The 19,285-nt window shown below is 34.2% G+C and overlaps 3 protein-coding genes and 1 long non-coding RNA gene across 4 annotated transcripts; all 4 read right to left on the bottom strand.

Annotated features, from left to right (window-relative positions):
- Positions 1 to 259: 259 nt before the first annotated feature.
- Positions 260 to 5,762, bottom strand: LOC121766877. Its single transcript, XM_042163112.1, has 6 exons — positions 5,747 to 5,762; positions 4,887 to 5,006; positions 4,335 to 4,773; positions 3,331 to 4,256; positions 2,035 to 3,243; positions 260 to 1,926 (listed from the first exon to the last, which is right to left on the bottom strand). The coding sequence occupies exons 1-6, from the start codon at positions 5,760 to 5,762 to the stop codon at positions 260 to 262; spliced, it is 4,377 nt and encodes a 1,458-aa protein (XP_042019046.1).
- Positions 5,763 to 5,809: 47 nt separating this feature from the next.
- On the bottom strand, positions 5,810 to 13,210 carry LOC121766878. The gene is made up of 7 exons (XM_042163113.1): positions 13,195 to 13,210; positions 12,334 to 12,453; positions 11,782 to 12,220; positions 10,976 to 11,703; positions 9,482 to 10,690; positions 7,740 to 9,373; positions 5,810 to 5,884 (listed from the first exon to the last, which is right to left on the bottom strand). The coding sequence occupies exons 1-7, from the start codon at positions 13,208 to 13,210 to the stop codon at positions 5,810 to 5,812; spliced, it is 4,221 nt and encodes a 1,406-aa protein (XP_042019047.1).
- A 2,968-nt stretch (positions 13,211 to 16,178) lies between these two features.
- On the bottom strand, positions 16,179 to 17,050 carry LOC121768053. The gene is made up of 5 exons (XR_006043272.1): positions 17,021 to 17,050; positions 16,802 to 16,922; positions 16,488 to 16,727; positions 16,288 to 16,398; positions 16,179 to 16,204 (listed from the first exon to the last, which is right to left on the bottom strand). It is a non-coding gene; the product is annotated as an uncharacterized LOC121768053 (long non-coding RNA).
- A 21-nt stretch (positions 17,051 to 17,071) lies between these two features.
- Positions 17,072 to 18,927, bottom strand: LOC121766879. The gene is made up of 6 exons (XM_042163114.1): positions 18,719 to 18,927; positions 17,685 to 17,815; positions 17,517 to 17,601; positions 17,280 to 17,397; positions 17,130 to 17,181; positions 17,072 to 17,088 (listed from the first exon to the last, which is right to left on the bottom strand). Exons 1-6 carry the CDS (start codon positions 18,925 to 18,927, stop codon positions 17,072 to 17,074), a joined length of 612 nt encoding a protein of 203 aa, XP_042019048.1.
- Between the last annotated feature and the right edge of the window lie 358 nt (positions 18,928 to 19,285).

Here is a 19,285-nt window from a genome sequence, read left to right on the forward strand (position 1 = left end):
ATAGTCCACAAGTTTCAGCTTCATTCTTGGATCAAACATGGCCGCCCCCATGGAAAGGATTTCGATATAATCTTCCCAATATTTATCGAACTTTGATTGCATCTTAAGAGAAATAGACTTAATAAAATATAATACAGAATAAAGATGAGGTAATAATACTTATATACATACATTATACATAAATGAATACTAAAATAAGTTCATTAAAAAACAAAAATTCATAAATACGAAATTACACAAATATCAACAATCCAATAGTTCATAAATTTTGAAAAACTTCTTTATAAACAATGTTAACAGTGGTATCACCATTGCCTTCATCTACTTCATCTTTACACACCAAAATCTTCAAACTTTCATGACTTGTGACTCTTGATATAGCAACATACAGTTGTCCATGATTAAAAATAGGTTTTCTCAAAAATAATCCAACATGAGAGAGTGATTGACCCTGACTCTTGTTAATGGTCATTGCATACGACACAGCCAAAGGAAATTGTCTTCTTTGAAACTTGAAAGGCAATCTCGGATCAGATGGTATTAATGACATTCGAGGAATCAACACTTTATGACCAATATTATGGCCACCCAATACTTGTCCCTCTAACACATAATCACCTAATCGTGTAATTATCAATCTTGTGCCATTACACAACCCGTTTGACATGTCTATGTTCCTCAACAACATCACAGGAGTACCAACTTTCAACAACAATTCATGGTTAGGAGTACCAGAACACTTCAATTTATTCAAAAACTCAACAGAATGTATCTCAGCAAGACCATTTGATGTTGAGTCAGAGTTTGAAATACTATCAGAACTAAAGTAAACTCGACCTTGAGACTGATCCAAAGATATCATGAATTGGTTAACCTCGTCAACTACCTCTAAAGTAGGAGCAAGTATAGCACGACCATGCAAACAACTAATCAATTCTTCAGGATTCATGTAAGAAGGATAGACATTTGAAACAATGGTTCTAAGAGGATCACCAGAATTTGGCAAAACAATGTCAATGGGAAGTTGAATAGCCACTTCACCATCATTTGGACCACCAATAACACCATCTCCAATAGAAGCAACCCAAGAGGAAAATTCCTTCAACTTAGAGGCTTCATGAACATTTTCTGTATTCAAAAGCCTCATATTTTTTGTTAACCTTAAAACTGCGCAACTCTTCCAAAGATAAGATGCGTTAATGGTAGCATTCACAACATCTTGACGACTGCCTTTAGGAACAACTGGCAAGATCTGTCTAAAGTCACCACCAAAAACAACAGTTTTTCCACCAAACGGTTTGTTCCTATTTAACTCATCGCAAACACGCATAATATCTCTTAAAGTTCTATCCACGGCTTCTATGCAATGTTTATGAATCATCGGAGCTTCATCCCATATAATAAGCTTAGCTCTCACAATCAACTCAGCCAGTGCACCGCCTGGTTTAATATTGCACATAGAATCTTCATTCACATTCATGGGAATTTTAAACCGAGAATGAGTTGTTCTACCACCAGGCAATAATAAAGAAGTTATGCCACTGGACGCCACTTTTAAAACAATATCGCCCTTCGAACGAATCCCTGCAGACAATGATCTCCAAATGAAAGTTTTCCCAGTACCTCCATACCCATAAACAAAAAATATTCCTCCATAATTAGAATGCACAGACGACATTATAGTGTCATGCACAGAAAGTTGTTCACTAGTGAATTTAGAGATAGATTCCAAATATTCCCTTGCTAAACATTCACGATCATAACACAACTCATCAGCAATCAACTTATTTTCACTTGACTCAAAATACTGACTATCCGGATACGGCAAACCATGGAAATCACGCAAAGTTTTGCCAAGATTTTGCAACAATTTCTCAATCTCTGCCAATGCAACATTCTGAATTTCATCCTCACTCAAGATCATACCTATAATAATTAAGAATACGTTGTTAGAATTAAACTTATATTATAAATTGAAATTAATAACAAATAACATAATACACATGCAATTAAAATAATTAACAAATAACTTACCAGGATTATTTGTTAATTTCCGGCGGTTATAAAGAACATCTTCAGACAAATATTTCCAACATCTTTGCCAAACAAAGTCCGGCCGTGAAATAGATTCAGATGTTAACAAACTCACAAAGAGCAATCTCAAAGAGTGAGCTGAAGCCCAAAAAGAAGCCTCTACAATTCCATCAACATATTCCTTATCATCATCCAACAATCCTAAAGCAAAGCAAGCATCTCTAAATGTATCATACTGAACACCATTAACACATCTGATGTCTTCATATGAAGAAGCTCCTTTAACAATATTCAACAAACATCTGAGATAATACATATCACCAGAACCAGGGGCAACATAAAACAACCTTCCAATCGAATATCTTTGTTTCCTAGGTTCCCAGCGATTCTTCTTCCATACAAACTTCGTCGGAAATTCACCATAAGTGAGATCCCTACCTTGAGAATATATCCTATTTGCTTCCATCCAAGCCAAGAACTTACTTTCATGAATTGTCTTACGATTCAAAACAGTATCCAAGTCATCAGCTTCATCAAACACTACATGTTGTTGATCTGGAAGATGAAAACTCAATCTTTCAACAGGAGGATCCTTATATTGAATTTCAAATCCAAATATTCTCCAAGCAGCTTCACAAGAAGATATATACCTACAATCGTAGTACAAACTTACTTCATCAATACATCGTTCAGTACCACCCGCACCAGATTGGAAAAAAGAAGTTGTCACACGGTCGTAACCCTTATTTATATACTTAAACAAATACTTAATAGATCGCGACTGATTGCACCACTCAACGTTGATATGACCGCCATACTTCATAAGAAGAAAACGATTGTGTGGAACAACATATCTATTATCTAAGGGCACACCATCCTTCATAACAACACGACCATTATCTCTACGTCTGTAATCAGGGTAGCCATCATCATCAATGTTTGTGGCCGCGAGATATTTCTTGGGAAAATATTTGGAACAACGTCCGTTCAGCATGCAAGGAGATGATTTTCGAACAACACCACACGGCCGATGCATCATGAATTCTTTAACATATTCATGATAGTGAGGATCAGTTGCTTGGTCAGGAAGTTCAGCTGAAATTATCTCATCAATGCGTTGAGGCTTAGGATGTTTGTCCTCATTGCTTAAAAACAGCAAAATATGGGCATGAGGCAATCCACGTTTCTGAAACTCAACCGTGTACACAACTACAAAAAAAAAATATTTTTCACAAACAACTAACAACAAATTTATAAGCAAATGTCATTATTTACAGAAAGAATGCTCAAACATACGTGCTTTCACAACTCCAAATATTTTTTTACTCTTAAGATCTCTTATCAAATTATCCAACTTGACTTTAAATATCCTACAAATAATATCTGGATGATCATCTGATTTCAAACCCTTAGATGCAAGATATCGACATATCTCTGGCCACTTTGGATTGCACGTAAAGGTAATAAACAAATTTGGATAACCAATCCACCTATAGATCGCCATAGCATCTTGATAATTCTGAACCATATATCGAGCTCCACCAACAAAACTGGAAGGCAAGATAATTCGATTCCCATGCCTTGAACCATCTGTCTCACCATGAAGAACAGCTTCTGCTAAACCACTATACAATTCAGCCCGCAACCTTTTCTGATGGGTTCGTACAAAAGTAAGACGACCAGTCTCAATCATCGTATAGGCATCAACGACAAACTGTTGAAACAATCGCCTTCCAAATAAAAGAATAGAATACTCAGAAATTCTTTCATGTAAGCGAAACGCGAAAAATTCTTTAGGACTAATATTTTTCCTATGGGTTGATGAAGAAGAAGAATTTCTAGAAAATCCAATATCTTCTTTATAACCATCCTCCCCATAAGGAAACAAAAGTGGATACTGAAGTGGAAGATAAGAAGGATGCAGTTCACTAATGCGCTGCAACTGCCCTGACTTCTTTACAACAACAATATCTCTGTCACCCAAAGCTTCATCAAAATCCCCAACGACAAGCATAGCAACCTCAGAAACAGAAGGTAGATTATGAGTTCTTCCATCCCTACCTCTCTTACCAAGCAACCTCAAACTTACATTGGGTTGATTTTCAAGCCCAATCTTTTCTTTGGCCATACGAAAAGACTTTACTAACACATTTTCTTTATCCAACATATGTTGCAAATCACTAACAATCTCTGAATGAAGATTATTCACAGCATCCCTTTGTCTGTAAAACAAAAATTACTAATTTATTTTTTTACAAAAAAATATAAAAGTAATGTGTTAAAAAATGAAAACTATTTACCTCACAGACGTTATTCTGTAATTAATCTCATCGTCCGTATCATACACATATAACTGGGCAAACTTCGGTTCACAACCATCTACTGGTAATAAACTACCAATTAAGTGGTAATTTTGCCCGTATAAACGAAATACAGGAGGACCACCACCGGTGTTCACACTATTATCAACTTTACCTCCCATGGAGGTAAAACCAAACATCGAATTATATGAATGAATATTTTTCAAGTAGTGACTACTTTTGGCGTCATTAGAGAACATTAATTGGTGCAAAACGTCAGGTGGAGCAGTCAATTTAGGAATCTCAATATTTCCATTCATACAACATCCCGAATATCTTGGATTAGTGGGCTTAGTTGGTTTGCCAAGACGTTCCTCATACCAAAATATTGCCCCACAATGCGAACACATATACGAAGGATCACCGATATCCCAAAATTCTATAAAACAAAATTGTTAGTAAAACATAAATAAAAAACTGATATACTTTGAAATATTTAATCAAGAAAATAAGAATTTTTAAAAAGTTACCCAGCAACGATAAAAAATTTACCTCCATCTTCATTTAAATTGGATGAATCAAAAGAGCTCTCATTGACAATAGACCGATTGCGTTCATCAAGAACATCATCACTTATAACAATAGGACTTTCAAATGATCCACACACATCAGCTACAATACATAAAGCAAAATTAGTAGAAAGATAGTACACAAAACATAATTAGAGTATTACTTTCCAAATTAAAATAATACAATAGATTGCTATTAAAATTTAAAAATAATTACCACAAGTTTACTCAAATAATTTAAACAATTCTACTTTTTTAGAACCTAAGGTTAACATCTTTGCCCCAATTCGGCGAACATCGTTAGCTTTATTGATGAATCTGTAAATTATGGCAAGAATTCTATAACAGTATAGATTAATTTGGGGTTTTGAATCTTAATGTTTAAGGATATTCTGATATTATGAGCCACTCTTTAATCTCACCGCTATTTCACTCTCTACCTTTTTCTATGTCTCCTATTTTTATTTGCAAGTCGTCGTTGACGTGATGATTCAAATAAATCTCTCAACTAACAAAATACTACTACTAACTTACTCCATTTCATAATAAAACAGCCCAAATAAAATGCATCAGAGCCCAAACATTTCAAAAGCCCAAATCTAATAGCCCAAAACAAACCACACCTGCCTTCTAGGGTTTGACACTAATTCGCCTAACACTTTCCCGGTGAAATCGTTGCAATCCTTCCTCTTCTTCGTCACTCCACCTCCATTGCCCCCACCGTTACTCGTCGGCCATGGTGTCGCCGGCGAGCCAAACCTGTCTCCCCATACCTCCTTCATGCCTCTCTTCCAAATTATTCTCAATCGGTCAACCCAATTTTATCTCATACAAAATGCATACAGCGAATCGACGCCATCTCCGGCTAAATCGAATGGTCCACTCTGCTTACAGTCCAACCGTAGTCTATTTCTCACTCGGCCTCACCTTGCTAAGCATCTGTCCCTTAAACTTATGTCCAGAATCACATACCTCAAAACCCTAACCCACAAAATGCGAAAAAAAAGGAATAACTCAATCTCCAAACTAAATTATGTTCGAGAGTGTCTACGAAATCGACGATAGCATCATTTCACGGATGGATTTGAAGAGAATCACAATTACTTCACCAAAACTGAGCAAAGAAATTCTCAAAGGTAAGACAAATTTCAAAATCTATGTATTCTTACTACTCAATCAATTTATGTTGCTTCAAACTTATTACAGTACATGTTAATTGAAATACATGTTTAAAAGTTGTTACTAATCGTTTCAAACAATGGGCAAATCACATCTGTAATGTTTGTCAAAATCAAGTAAATTTTAAAAAAATTACACTGATAGGAATGAAATCACTTAATTAGGATTCATAATGAATCCTAATGTATTCAATTCCTTGCTAACCTATGAGATTGTGATTTGCATATGCTAATGTATAGGTTTTTTATTGAACTGGCATCCAAAATAAATTAGTTGGATAATTTCAGAACGTGCATAGTACTAAATGAGTTTTAAGAAAAAACATAATACAGCTCCAGGAGAAATTTCAAAACAGAAAAATTTACATAGTTTACCTGATGTTGTAGGTGTTAACTGCTGATGACCACAACTCTTAAGTATGGCAGATCTTTTTAACTTCTTCATTGATTAAGAATCTCAACTTGAATGACAATGAAGGTAATAAAAACTTATATGTACATTAAAAAGAAAAAAAAATCAGATTATAGTGAGGACATTTTAATCTCTGCAGATTACATCTTTTAAAGCTTTAGACCTTCACAAGTACCAAGAAGACCTTTCAGATTATCCCACAAAAAAGATGATTTAAATTGGTATTTCAGAAATTAAAAGGATGAAACCCAAAAGAGTTTTCACTAACATGATTCTCAGATATTGCTTAATTTTCAGCTTAGAATAATGGCCAAAAGATTCTTGTTAATTTCCTGAAACTGCTACATATTAGGACTTCAAGGAAAAACATATAGTAGAATCTCAACTTGAATGACAAAGAAGGTGAAATGATTCTTGGTTGTGCCTTACAAACAAAAAAACTTTAGATTATAAGGAGGACATATTAATCTCTGCATATTCCATCTTTTAAAGCTTTACAACTTCATAAATAGCAAGATGACCTTAACATTATCCCACAAACCAAACAGTTCAAATTGTTATTTCAGAAATTAAGACTCTAATTTTATCAGACAACTTTTGTTCACAAATGCTATATAATGTGCCAATGATTAGAACACAACATGTTCCAAAAAAGGCATTTCCTTTGAATTCAGAATCTGATTTTACATGTATCAATAATAATCTATAAGTATCATTCAATTTGAGAATGATTTCACCTTTGTTTTGACAGGTAATAAGGTGTGAAAGAAGGCCCACTGAAGTGACAAAAGGATGGTAAAAAAGCAATAAAAACAGGTTCTAACTTTACCAATAGATATAAAGCAACATATGATCATAACTGAAATAACAGCTAAACGCTTATAAAATTGAATGGCAGATTCTGAATAATTGTGTATAACATTGTATGAGTTCTCAGCTTACATCAGCAATTATGGACACATATGAATCTGAATGTTGACTGCAATGTCTGAAAAAATTATTATTAATAACTAAGTAGATAAATAGAGATTTTATTTGGCAACAAGCAGTTTATTTACAATGTTCAAAGCTTGAATATTGCATTGATATAGTGATTCAATTTGATAATGATTTCACCTTTGTTTTGACAGGTACTAAGGTGTGAAAAAAGGCCCATTGAAGTGACAAAAGGATGATAAAAAACTAATGAGAAGAAGTTAGAACTTTTCCAGTAGATATAAAGCAACATTATCATAACTAAATTAACAGTGGTATCACCATTGCCTTCATCTACTTCATCTTTACACACCAAAATCTTCAAACCTTCACGACTTGTGACTCTTGATATAGCAACATACAGCTGTCCATGATTAAAAACAGGTTTTCTCAAAAATAATCCAACATGAGAGAGTGATTGACCCTGACTCTTGTTAATGGTCATTGCATACGACACAGCCAAAGGAAATTGTCTTCTTTGAAACTTGAAAGGCAATCTCGGATCAGATGGTATTAATGACATTCGAGGAATCAACACTTTATGACCAATATTATGGCCACCCAATACCTGTCCCTCTAACACATAATCACCTAATCGTGTAATTATCAATCTTGTGCCATTACACAACCCGTTTGACAGGTCTATGTTCCTCAACAACATCACAGGAGTACCAACTTTCAACAACAATTCATGGTTAGGAGTACCAGAACACTTCAATTTATTCAAAAACACTTTCAACCCTAAATGTATCTCAGCAAGACCATTTGATGTTGAGTCAGAGTTTGAAATACTATCAGAACTAAAGTAAACTCGACCTTGAGACTGATCCAAAGATATCATGAATTGGTTAACCTCGTCAACTACCTCTAAAGTAGGAGCAAGTATAGCACGACCATGCAAACAACTAATCAATTCTTCAGGATTCATGTAAGAAGGATAGACATTTGAAACAATGGTTCTAAGAGGATCACCAGAATTTGGCAAAACAATGTCAATGGGAAGTTGAATAGCCACTTCACCATCATTTGGACCACCAATAACACCATCTCCAATAGAAGCAACCCAAGAGGAAAATTCCTTCAACTTAGAGGCTTCATGAACATTTTCTGTATTCAAAAGCCTCATATTTTTTGTTAGCCTTAAAACTGTGCAACTCTTCCAAAGATAAGATGAGTTAATGGTAGCATTCACAACATCTTGACGACTGCCTTTAGGAACAACTGGCAAGATCTGTCTAAAGTCACCACCAAAAACAACAGTTTTTCCACCAAACGGTTTGTTCCTATTTAACTCATCGCAAACACGCATAATATCTCTTAAAGTTCTATCCACGGCTTCTATGCAATGTTTATGAATCATCGGAGCTTCATCCCATATAATAAGCTTAGCTCTCACAATCAACTCAGCCAGTGCACCGCCTGGTTTAATATTGCACATAGAATCTTCATTCACATTAATGGGAATTTTAAACCGAGAATGAGTTGTTCTACCACCAAGCAATAATAAAGAAGCTATGCCACTGGACGCCACATTTAAAACAATATCGCCCTTCGAACGAATCCCTACAGACAATGATCTCCAAATGAAAGTTTTCCCAGTACCTCCATACCCATAAACAAAAAATATTCCTCCATAATTAGAATGCACAGACGACATTATAGTGTCATGCACAGAAAGTTGTTCACCAGTGAATTTAGAGATAGATTCCAAATATTCCCTTGCTAAACATTCACGATCATAACACAACTCATCAGCAATCAACTTATTTTCACTTGACTCAAAATAATGACTATCCGGATACGGCAAACCATGGAAATCACGCAAAGTTTTGCCAAGATTTTGCAACAATTTCTCAATCTCTGCCAATGCAACATTCTGAATTTCATCCTCACTCAAGATCATACCTATAATAATTAAGAATACGTTGTTAGAATTAAACTTATATTATAAATTGAAATTAATAACAAATAACATAATACATATGCAATTAAAATAATTAACAAATAACTTACCAGGATTATTTGTTAATTTCCGGCGGTTATAAAGAACATCTTCAGACAAATATTTCCAACATCTTTGCCAAACAAAGTCCGGCCGTGAAATAGATTCAGATGTTAACAAACTCACAAAGAGCAATCTCAAAGAGTGAGCTGAAGCCCAAAAAGAAGCCTCTACAATTCCATCAACATATTCCTTATCATCATCCAACAATCCTAAAGCAAAGCAAGCATCTCTAAATGTATCATACTGAACACCATTAACACATCTGATGTCTTCATATGAAGAAGCTCCTTTAACAATATTCAACAAACATCTGTGATAATACATATCACCAGAACCAGGGGCAACATAAAACAACCTTCCAATCGAATATCTTTGTTTCCTAGGTTCCCAGCGATTCTTCTTCCATACAAACTTCGTCGGAAATTCACCATAAGTGAGATCCCTACCTTGAGAATATATCTTATTTGCTTCCATCCAAGCCAAGAACTTACTTTCATGAATTGTCTTACGATTCAAAACAGTATCCAAGTCATCAGCTTCATCAAACACTACATGTTGTTGATCTGGAAGATGAAAACTCAATCTTTCAATAGGAGGATCCTTATATTGAATTTCAAATCCAAATATTCTCCAAGCAGCTTCACAAGACGATATATACCTACAATCGTAGTACAAACTTACTTCATCAATACATCGTTCAGTACCACCCTCACCAGATTGGAAAAAAGAAGTTGTCACACGGTCGTAACCCTTATTTATATACTTAAACAAATACTTAATATATCGCGACTGATTGCACCACTCAACGTTGATATGACCGCCATACTTCATAAGAAGAAAACGATTGTGTGGAACAACATATTTATTATCTAAGGGCACACCATCCTTCATAACAACACGACCATTATCTCTACGTCTGTAAGCAGGGTAGCCATCATCATCAATGTTTGTGGCCGCGAGATATTTCTTGGGAAAATATTTGGAACAACGTCCGTTCAGCATGCAAGGAGATGATTTTCGAACAACACCACACGGCCGATGCATCATGAATTCTCTAACATATTCATGATAGTGAGGATCAGTTGCTTGGTCAGGAAGTTCAGCTGAAATTATCTCATCAATGCGTTGAGGCTTAGGATGTTTGTCCTCATTGCTTAAAAACAGCAAAATATGGGCATGAGGCAATCCACGTTTCTGAAACTCAACCGTGTACACAACTACAAAAAAAAATTATTTTTCACAAACAACTAACAACAAATATATAAGCAAATGACATTATTTACAGAAAGAATGCTCAAACATTCCTGCTTTCACAACTCCAAATATTTTTTTACTCTTAAGATCTCTTATCAAATTATCCAACTTGACTTTAAATATCCTACAAATAATATATGGACGATCATCTGATTTCAAACCCTTAGATGCAAGATATCGACATATCTCTGGCCACTTTGGATTGCACGTAAAGGTAATAAACAAATTTGGATAACCAATCCACCTACAGATCGCCATAGCATCTTGATAATTCTGAACCATATATCGAGCTCCACCAACAAAACTGGAAGGCAAGATAATTTGTTTCCCATGCCTTGAACCATCTGTCTCACCACGAAGAACAGCTTCTGCTAAACCACTATACAATTCAGCCCGCAACCTTTTCTGATGGGTTCGTACAAAAGTAAGACGACCAGTCTCAATCATCGTATAGGCATCAACGACAAACTGTTGAAACAATCGCCTTCCAAATAAAAGAATAGAATACTCAGAAATTCTTTCATGTAAGCGAAACGCGAAAAATTCTTTAGGACTAATACTTTTCCTATGGGTTGATGAAGAAGAAGAATTTCTAGAAAATCCAATATCTTCTTTATAACCATCCTCCCCATAAGGAAACAAAAGTGGATACTGAAGTGGAAGATAAGAAGGATGCAGTTCACTAATGCGCTGCAACTGCCCTGACTTCTTTACAACAACAATATCTCTGTCACCCAAAGCTTCATCAAAATCCCCAACGACAAGCATAGCAACCTCAGAAACAGAAGGTAGATTATGAGTTCTTCCATCCCTACCTCTCTTACCAAGCAACCTCAAACTTACATTGGGTTGATTTTCAAGCCCAATCTTTTCTTTGGCCATACGAAAAGACTTTACTAACACATTTTCTTTATCCAACATATGTTGCAAATCACTAACAATCTCTGAATGAAGATTATTCACAGCATCCCTTTGTCTGTAAAACAAAAATTACTAATTTATTTTTTTACAAAAAAATATAAAAGTAATGTGTTAAAAAATGAAAACTATTTACCTCACAGACGTTATTCTGTAATTAATCTCATCGTCCGTATCATACACATATAACTGGGCAAACTTCGGTTCACAACCATCTACTGGTAATAAACTACCAATTAAGTGGTAATTTTGCCCGTATAAACGAAATACAGGAGGACCACCACCGGTGTTCACACTATTATCAACTTTACCTCCCATGGAGGTAAAACCAAACATCGAATTATATGAATGAATATTTTTCAAGTAGTGACTACTTTTGGCGTCATTGGAGAACATTAATTGGTGCAAAACGTCAGGTGGAGCAGTCAATTTAGGAATCTCAATATTTCCATTCATACAACATCCCGAATATCTTGGATTAGTGGGCTTAGTTGGTTTGCCAAGACGTTCCTCATACCAAAATATTGCCCCACAATGCGAACACATATACGAAGGATCACCGATATCCCAAAATTCTATAAAACAAAATTGTTAGTAAAACATAAATAAAAAACTGATATACTTTGAAATATTTAATCAAGAAAATAAGAATTTTTAAAAAGTTACCCAGCAACGATAAAAAATTTACCTCCATCTTCATTTAAATTGGATGAATCAAAAGAGCTCTCATTGACAATAGACCGATTGCGTTCATCAAGAACATCATCACTTATAACAATAGGACTTTCAAATGATCCACACACATCAGCTACAATACATAAAGCAAAATTAGTAGAAAGATAGTACACAAAACATAATTAGAGTATTACTTTCCAAATTAAAATAATACAATAGATTGCTATTAAAATTTAAAAATAATTACCACAAGTTTACTCAAATAATTTAAACAATTCTACTTTTTTAGAACCTAAGGTTAACATCTTTGCCCCAATTCGGCGAACATCGTTAGCTTTATTGATGAATCTGTAAATTATGGCGAGAATTCTATAACAGTATAGATTAATTTGGGGTTTTGAATCTTAATGTTTAAGGATATTCTGATATTATGAGCCACTCTTTAATCTCACCGCTATTTCACTCTCTACCTTTTTTCTATGTCTCCTATTTTTATTTGCAAGTCGTCGTTGACGTGATGATTCAAATAAATCTCTCAACTAACAAAATACTACTACTAACTTACTCCATTTCATAATAAAACAGCCCAAATAAAATGCATCAGAGCCCAAACATTTCAAAAGCCCAAATCTAATAGCCCAAAACAAACCACACCTGCCTTCTAGGGTTTGACACTAATTCGCCTAACACTTTCCCGGTGAAATCGTTGCAATCCTTCCTCTTCTTCGTCACTCCACCTCCATTGCCCCCACCGTTACTCGTCGGCCATGGTGTCGCCGGCGAGCCAAACCTGTCTCCCCATACCTCCTTCATGCCTCTCTTCCAAATTATTCTCAATCGGTCAACCCAATTTTATCTCATACAAAATGCATACAGCGAATCGACGCCATCTCCGGCTAAATCGAATGGTCCACTCTGCTTACAGTCCAACCGTAGTCTATTTCTCACTCGGCCTCACCTTGCTAAGCATCTGTCCCTTAAACTTATGTCCAGAATCACATACCTCAAAACCCTAACCCACAAAATGCGAAAAAAAGGAATAACTCAATCTCCAAACTAAATTATGTTCGAGAGTGTCTACGAAATCGACGATAGCATCATTTCACGGATGGATTTGAAGAGAATCACAATTACTTCACCAAAACTGAGCAAAGAAATTCTCAAAGGTAAGACAAATTTCAAAATCTATGTATTCCTACTACTCAATCAATTTATGTTGCTTCAAACTTATTACAGTACATGTTAATTGAAATACATGTTTAAAAGTTGTTACTAATCGTTTCAAACAATGGGCAAATCACATCTGTAATGTTTGTCAAAATCAAGTAAATTTTAAAAAAATTACACTGATAGGAATGAAATCACTTAATTAGGATTCATAATGAATCCTAATGTATTCAATTCCTTGCTAACCTATGAGATTGTGATTTGCATATGCTAATGTATAGGTTTTTTATTGAACTGGCATCCAAAATAAATTAGTTGGATAATTTCAGAACGTGCATAGTACTAAATGAGTTTTAAGAAAAAACATAATACAGCTCCAGGAGAAATTTCAAAACAGAAAAATTTACATAGTTTACCTGATGTTGTAGGTGTTAACTGCTGATGACCACAACTCTTAAGTATGGCAGATCTTTTTAACTTCTTCATTGATTAAGAATCTCAACTTGAATGACAATGAAGGTAATAAAAACTTATATGTACATTAAAAAGAAAAAAAAAATCAGATTATAGTGAGGACATCTTAATCTCTGCAGATTACATCTTTTAAAGCTTTAGACCTTCACAAGTACCAAGAAGACCTTTCAGATTATCCCACAAAAAAGATGATTTAAATTGGTATTTCAGAAATTAAAAGGATGAAACCCAAAAGAGTTTTCACTAACATGATTCTCAGATATTGCTTAATTTTCAGCTTAGAATAATGGCCAAAAGATTCTTGTTAATTTCCTGAAACTGCTACATATTAGGACTTCAAGGAAAAACATATAGTAGAATCTCAACTTGATTGACAAAGAAGGTGAAATGATTCTTGGTTGTGCCTTACAAACAAAAAAACTTCAGATTATAAGGAGGACATATTAATCTCTGCATATTCCATCTTTTAAAGCTTTACAACTTCATAAATAGCAAGATGACCTTCACATTATCCCACAAACCAAACAGTTCAAATTGTTATTTCAGAAATTAAGACTCTAATTTTATCAGACAACTTTTGTTCACAAATGCTATATAATGTGCCAATGATTAGAACACAACATGTTCCAAAAAAGGCATTTCCTTTGAATTCAGAATCTGATTTTACATGTATCAATAATAATCAATAAGTATCATTCAATTTGAGAATGATTTCACCTTTGTTTTGACAGGTAATAAGGTGTGAAAGAAGGCCCATTGAAGTGACAAAAGGATGGTAAAAAAGCAATAAAAACAGGTTCTAACTTTCCCAATAGATATAAAGCAACATATGATCATAACTGAAATAACAGCTAAACGCTTATAAAATTGAATGGCAGATTCTGAATAATTGTGTATAACATTGTATGAGTTCTCAGCTTACATCAGCAATTATGGACACATATGAATCTGAATGTTGACTGCAATGTCTGAAAAAATTATTATTAATAACTAAGTAGATAAATAGAGATTTTATTTGGCAACAAACAGTTTATTTACAATGTTCAAAGCTTGAATATTGCATTGATATAGTGATTCAATTTGATAATGATTTCACCTTTGTTTTGACAGGTACTAAGGTGTGAAAAAAGGCCCATTGAAGTGACAAAAGGATGATAAAAAACTAATGAGAAGAGGTTAGAACTTTTCCAGTAGATATAAAGCAACATTATCATAACTAAATTAACACTTAGATTATAAAATTGAATAGCAGATTCTGAATAATAGTGAACAATATTTTATGAGTTATCAGCTTACAACATGAATTATGGACACATATGAATCAGAATGTTGACTGAATGCCTGAAATAATTATAATTAATAACTAAGTAGATAAATAACAATTTTATTTGTCAACAAACAGTTTATTTACCATATTCAAGGCTTGAATTTTGCAATGATATAGTAATTCAATTTGAGAATGATTTCACTTTTGTTTTGACAGGTAATAAGGTGTGAAAGAAGACTCATTGAAGTTACAAAACGATGATAAAAAAACCAATTAAAAGGGGTTAGAACATTTCTACTTTCTAGTAGATATAATACAACAGCTGATCATAACTCAATTAACTGTTACATGATTATAAAATTGAATGGCAGATTCTGAATACTTGTGAACATTGTATGAATTATAAGCTTACATCAGGATTTATAGACACATGAATCAGATTGAAAACATTATTGCTTTCAGGTTTATTCAATGATTAATACTCCTTTACTGACCTTAATCATACATTTCAAATTTAAACATTGTCAAACATTAAAATACATAATAAGGGGATAAAACAGAACAATAAATTAAAAACTTCATTATAAAATGAAGGGATAGCTCAACAATAAAAATTCTTGATAAAAATCAATCTTTCTAACTTGACTACATGGAAAAAACATGCACATGCCCTAACAGCATCAAAAAATTGTCAAGTTCAGTGCCAAAATCCAATTCCAACACAACAAAACATAGGATGAGAATTCTTTTAAGCTGCAAAAAAAAACACTTGAAATCATAAACACCAAGCATGATTGCCCATCTAATTAGAACCAGCAATTTTCTCTTTCTTCTTCATCTGAACTTCACCAACATCAGCACATCTGTCAAATTCTAAATCCAAGCATCGCTTTACTGAGCCTTCAGCACCCCATCCATGATTTTTATCATTAGAAACAGTAGACAGATCAGGTGTATCAAACACTTTCTGAGAACCCTATATTAATAATGAAAGTTAATTATTAAACAGGACAAATATTTATAAAATAATCAAAATAGCAAAAATATAAACAGAAATACCTCAGCAACAACAACTCCAACATTTAATTCAGATCCTTCAACAAATAAGTCACTGATATTCTCATTACCAAGGCTGGACAGATCAGTTGTAGCATAAGGCTTTTGAGAAACCTATAAGTAATATGAAATCAGATATAAAACAATACCAACTATTTCAAAATACTAAATATAGCTACTCAATAATAACAAAATATAAATACCTCAGCAAGATCAGCTCCAAAAAGTAGATCAGATAACTTGGTATCAAATTTAAAAATCTGTTCACCCAAGTCTTTAGGTGTATACTTGTCAACTACTTCAGGGAGATTACAAACTTTGTTCACAGTAAATGGGTAACTTCTGTAATACTCAATATGATTTTTCAACTGAAGTTTAAATAGGACATTCTGACCCACAAGAATCTCTTCAATAAGTGCAGGAATGGAATTCTTAGGAGCAACCTGCTGAAATAGAAATGAAATTAGAGCTCACATGATACAAAAAAGACTACATTCCAGTGTTTAAATATACAAACCTGACCACCATTTCCTAAAAAATCTGTCACACTTCTCCCTAAAAGTTGGCTGCCTTCCCTATCCCACAATAACAAAGATGCATTGCTGGTATGATCAACAACATTCACCACAAACTTGAACCTGATTAAGACAATATTATTGATATTAATTACTTAATTATATTGGAGTTGGATATATATACATATAAATTCATAAATTCAGATACAAAAGTACCACACCTTTTAACTGCATAAGAATGAGTTTTTGTACATCTAGAACAGTTAAATTTATTATCCACTTCTCTGACCTTCTTAACACAAGTCTTACACGCCAAAAAATACCATTCACCATAATGGCACTCAACTGACTCAATTTTACCAAACACCCAACATGAACCTTCCTGTGAACCACAAAAAGAAATAAACTACTGAAATATTATACATATAATTCAAGAAACATAATAACATAAAAGAGACAGATCTGACACTTATTCAATACCTCTAGGCAAGACAAATCCTCAAGGGACTTCACTTGTAGATCATCATATTCACCACCAAGCCTTTGTCCTCCTTCAATGACAGAACCTTGCTGAAGAAATCTGCTATCATCTCTTATTCTAAACAAAACAAAATAAAATTTTGATAAATTGAGTAATAAATAAATAGAAATGGGTAATAAGTACTAAATAATATAACCAAGAACTGACTTGAAAATCTAGTAGTTAAAAATGACTACCTCATCCTAAAATCTTTCACTTCTTTAACATCAGCATTGATCACAACCTTAGAAGCTTGAAAATGTGTAGAAATGCGAATTTCACCTAAAACATAAACACTAAAAGATTAAGACAGATAATGACAAATAAAAACTTTAAACAGAAACAAAACATCAAATATAATTAACCTCTAAATAGATTGCGCTTGCAAAACTGAATAATAACAATTGGAATTGTTCCTTCACTCTTTTTCAGTTGATCCAGGTATAAGTCAACATTTGACTCCCATATTGTGCAAAATAGTTTCTCTTGATTTATTCTTCAACCTCTTGCAAAATGAAGAACTAGAATTATAAGGCAAAAAGAAGATCCTAATGAAGAGGTTTGAGGGGATATATATAAAGAGGAAAATTTGAGCTCCATCAAATAAGGCAAAAAGTGACTAAGTTTGGCAAATCTTGGAGAGAAAATAGGTCGATTTCGTGCGCCGCATTTTCCCAGGGCTCGCTGCATGTTGATCTGTAGCCTCTGCCTCTCGAAAAGCGGTCGCTACACTTCATCCCATCGGTCGCTGGAAAATGTCCCGTAGTTTCTGGATTATTTGGAGCGGTCGCTGGGCGTGTTTCTCGTTCCATGCACAACTTTCTCGGAGCGGACCGCTAATGGCTCAGAGGTCGTTGGGCCCAGCGGTCGCTGGCTGTGTTGCAGCGGACCGCTGGGCGTCTCGAAAGCTCCAGATTTCCAACTTTGACTTTTTGCTGTTTTTAGGCTCAAATATGCACATTTCTCACGAAACACGTCAAAAATACCAAAATAGATAAAATATGCAAAAAAATGGATATGAATTGTGATTTTGACATTAAAAATGGACCACATAAAAGCCTTAAAACAGTGCAAAATCCGAGCGTATCAATCACACGCCATCCTAGCAAGTTCTCCAAAATGGGATGAATGATCTGTCCAATACTTAAGCAAATCAAGTTCAACATTTTCATCCATCATCATGTCTTCCAAGTATACACCAATGCTGACTTTGCTTCCGAAGTTGCACCTTTGTAACTCTTATATGCCTATAACAATATTATCAAAATGTAAGCAAAATGATAAATGAAATTAATATAAATATAAATATAGATTAAAAAAATATTTATAAAAAAATACTTACAACAAGCACATTAGACAATGATGCATCAACACCTTCATTGTCTTTTTGTCTTCTTACTCCTTCCATGAATTTAGACTCCCCAACTTCAGAAATAGAACTTCCACTGGTTGAGGATCTTTAGACAAAGATGCATCAACACCTTTTTTCTTAAGCTCATTGTATAGAATATAGAATTTCATCTTCAACCTATTGACTTTGTCCTCACTTGAAAGAGGATCATACTCCACAAGTTTCAGCTTCATTCTTGGATCAAACATGGCCCCCATGGAAAGGATTTCGATATAATCTTCCCAATATTTATCGAACTTTGATTGCATCTTAAGAGAAATAGACTTTACCACTTTATCATGACTTCTAGAATTCTTCTCCAACAAACGTGCAATATTTCACACTCCCATAAAATACAAGCTGGAAGTAGGATAGGATGAATAGAAATTAAAGTAGTAATATCATAAAATAGCTCTAAGAATTCACACATCACTTTTCCTCTTTCCTACTCTTCTTATGTCAGACAATGCTTATAAGCTAAACCATCACATTCAAGCATAGAGAAAGCTCATCGATATTTAATTCCACTGGCAAGCATCAAACACGTGAATTCCAACGTGTAGGCACATCCATGCA

Source organism: Salvia splendens, chromosome 15, assembly GCF_004379255.2.
Source record: "Salvia splendens isolate huo1 chromosome 15, SspV2, whole genome shotgun sequence".
NCBI classification, from domain to species: domain Eukaryota; kingdom Viridiplantae; phylum Streptophyta; class Magnoliopsida; order Lamiales; family Lamiaceae; genus Salvia; species Salvia splendens.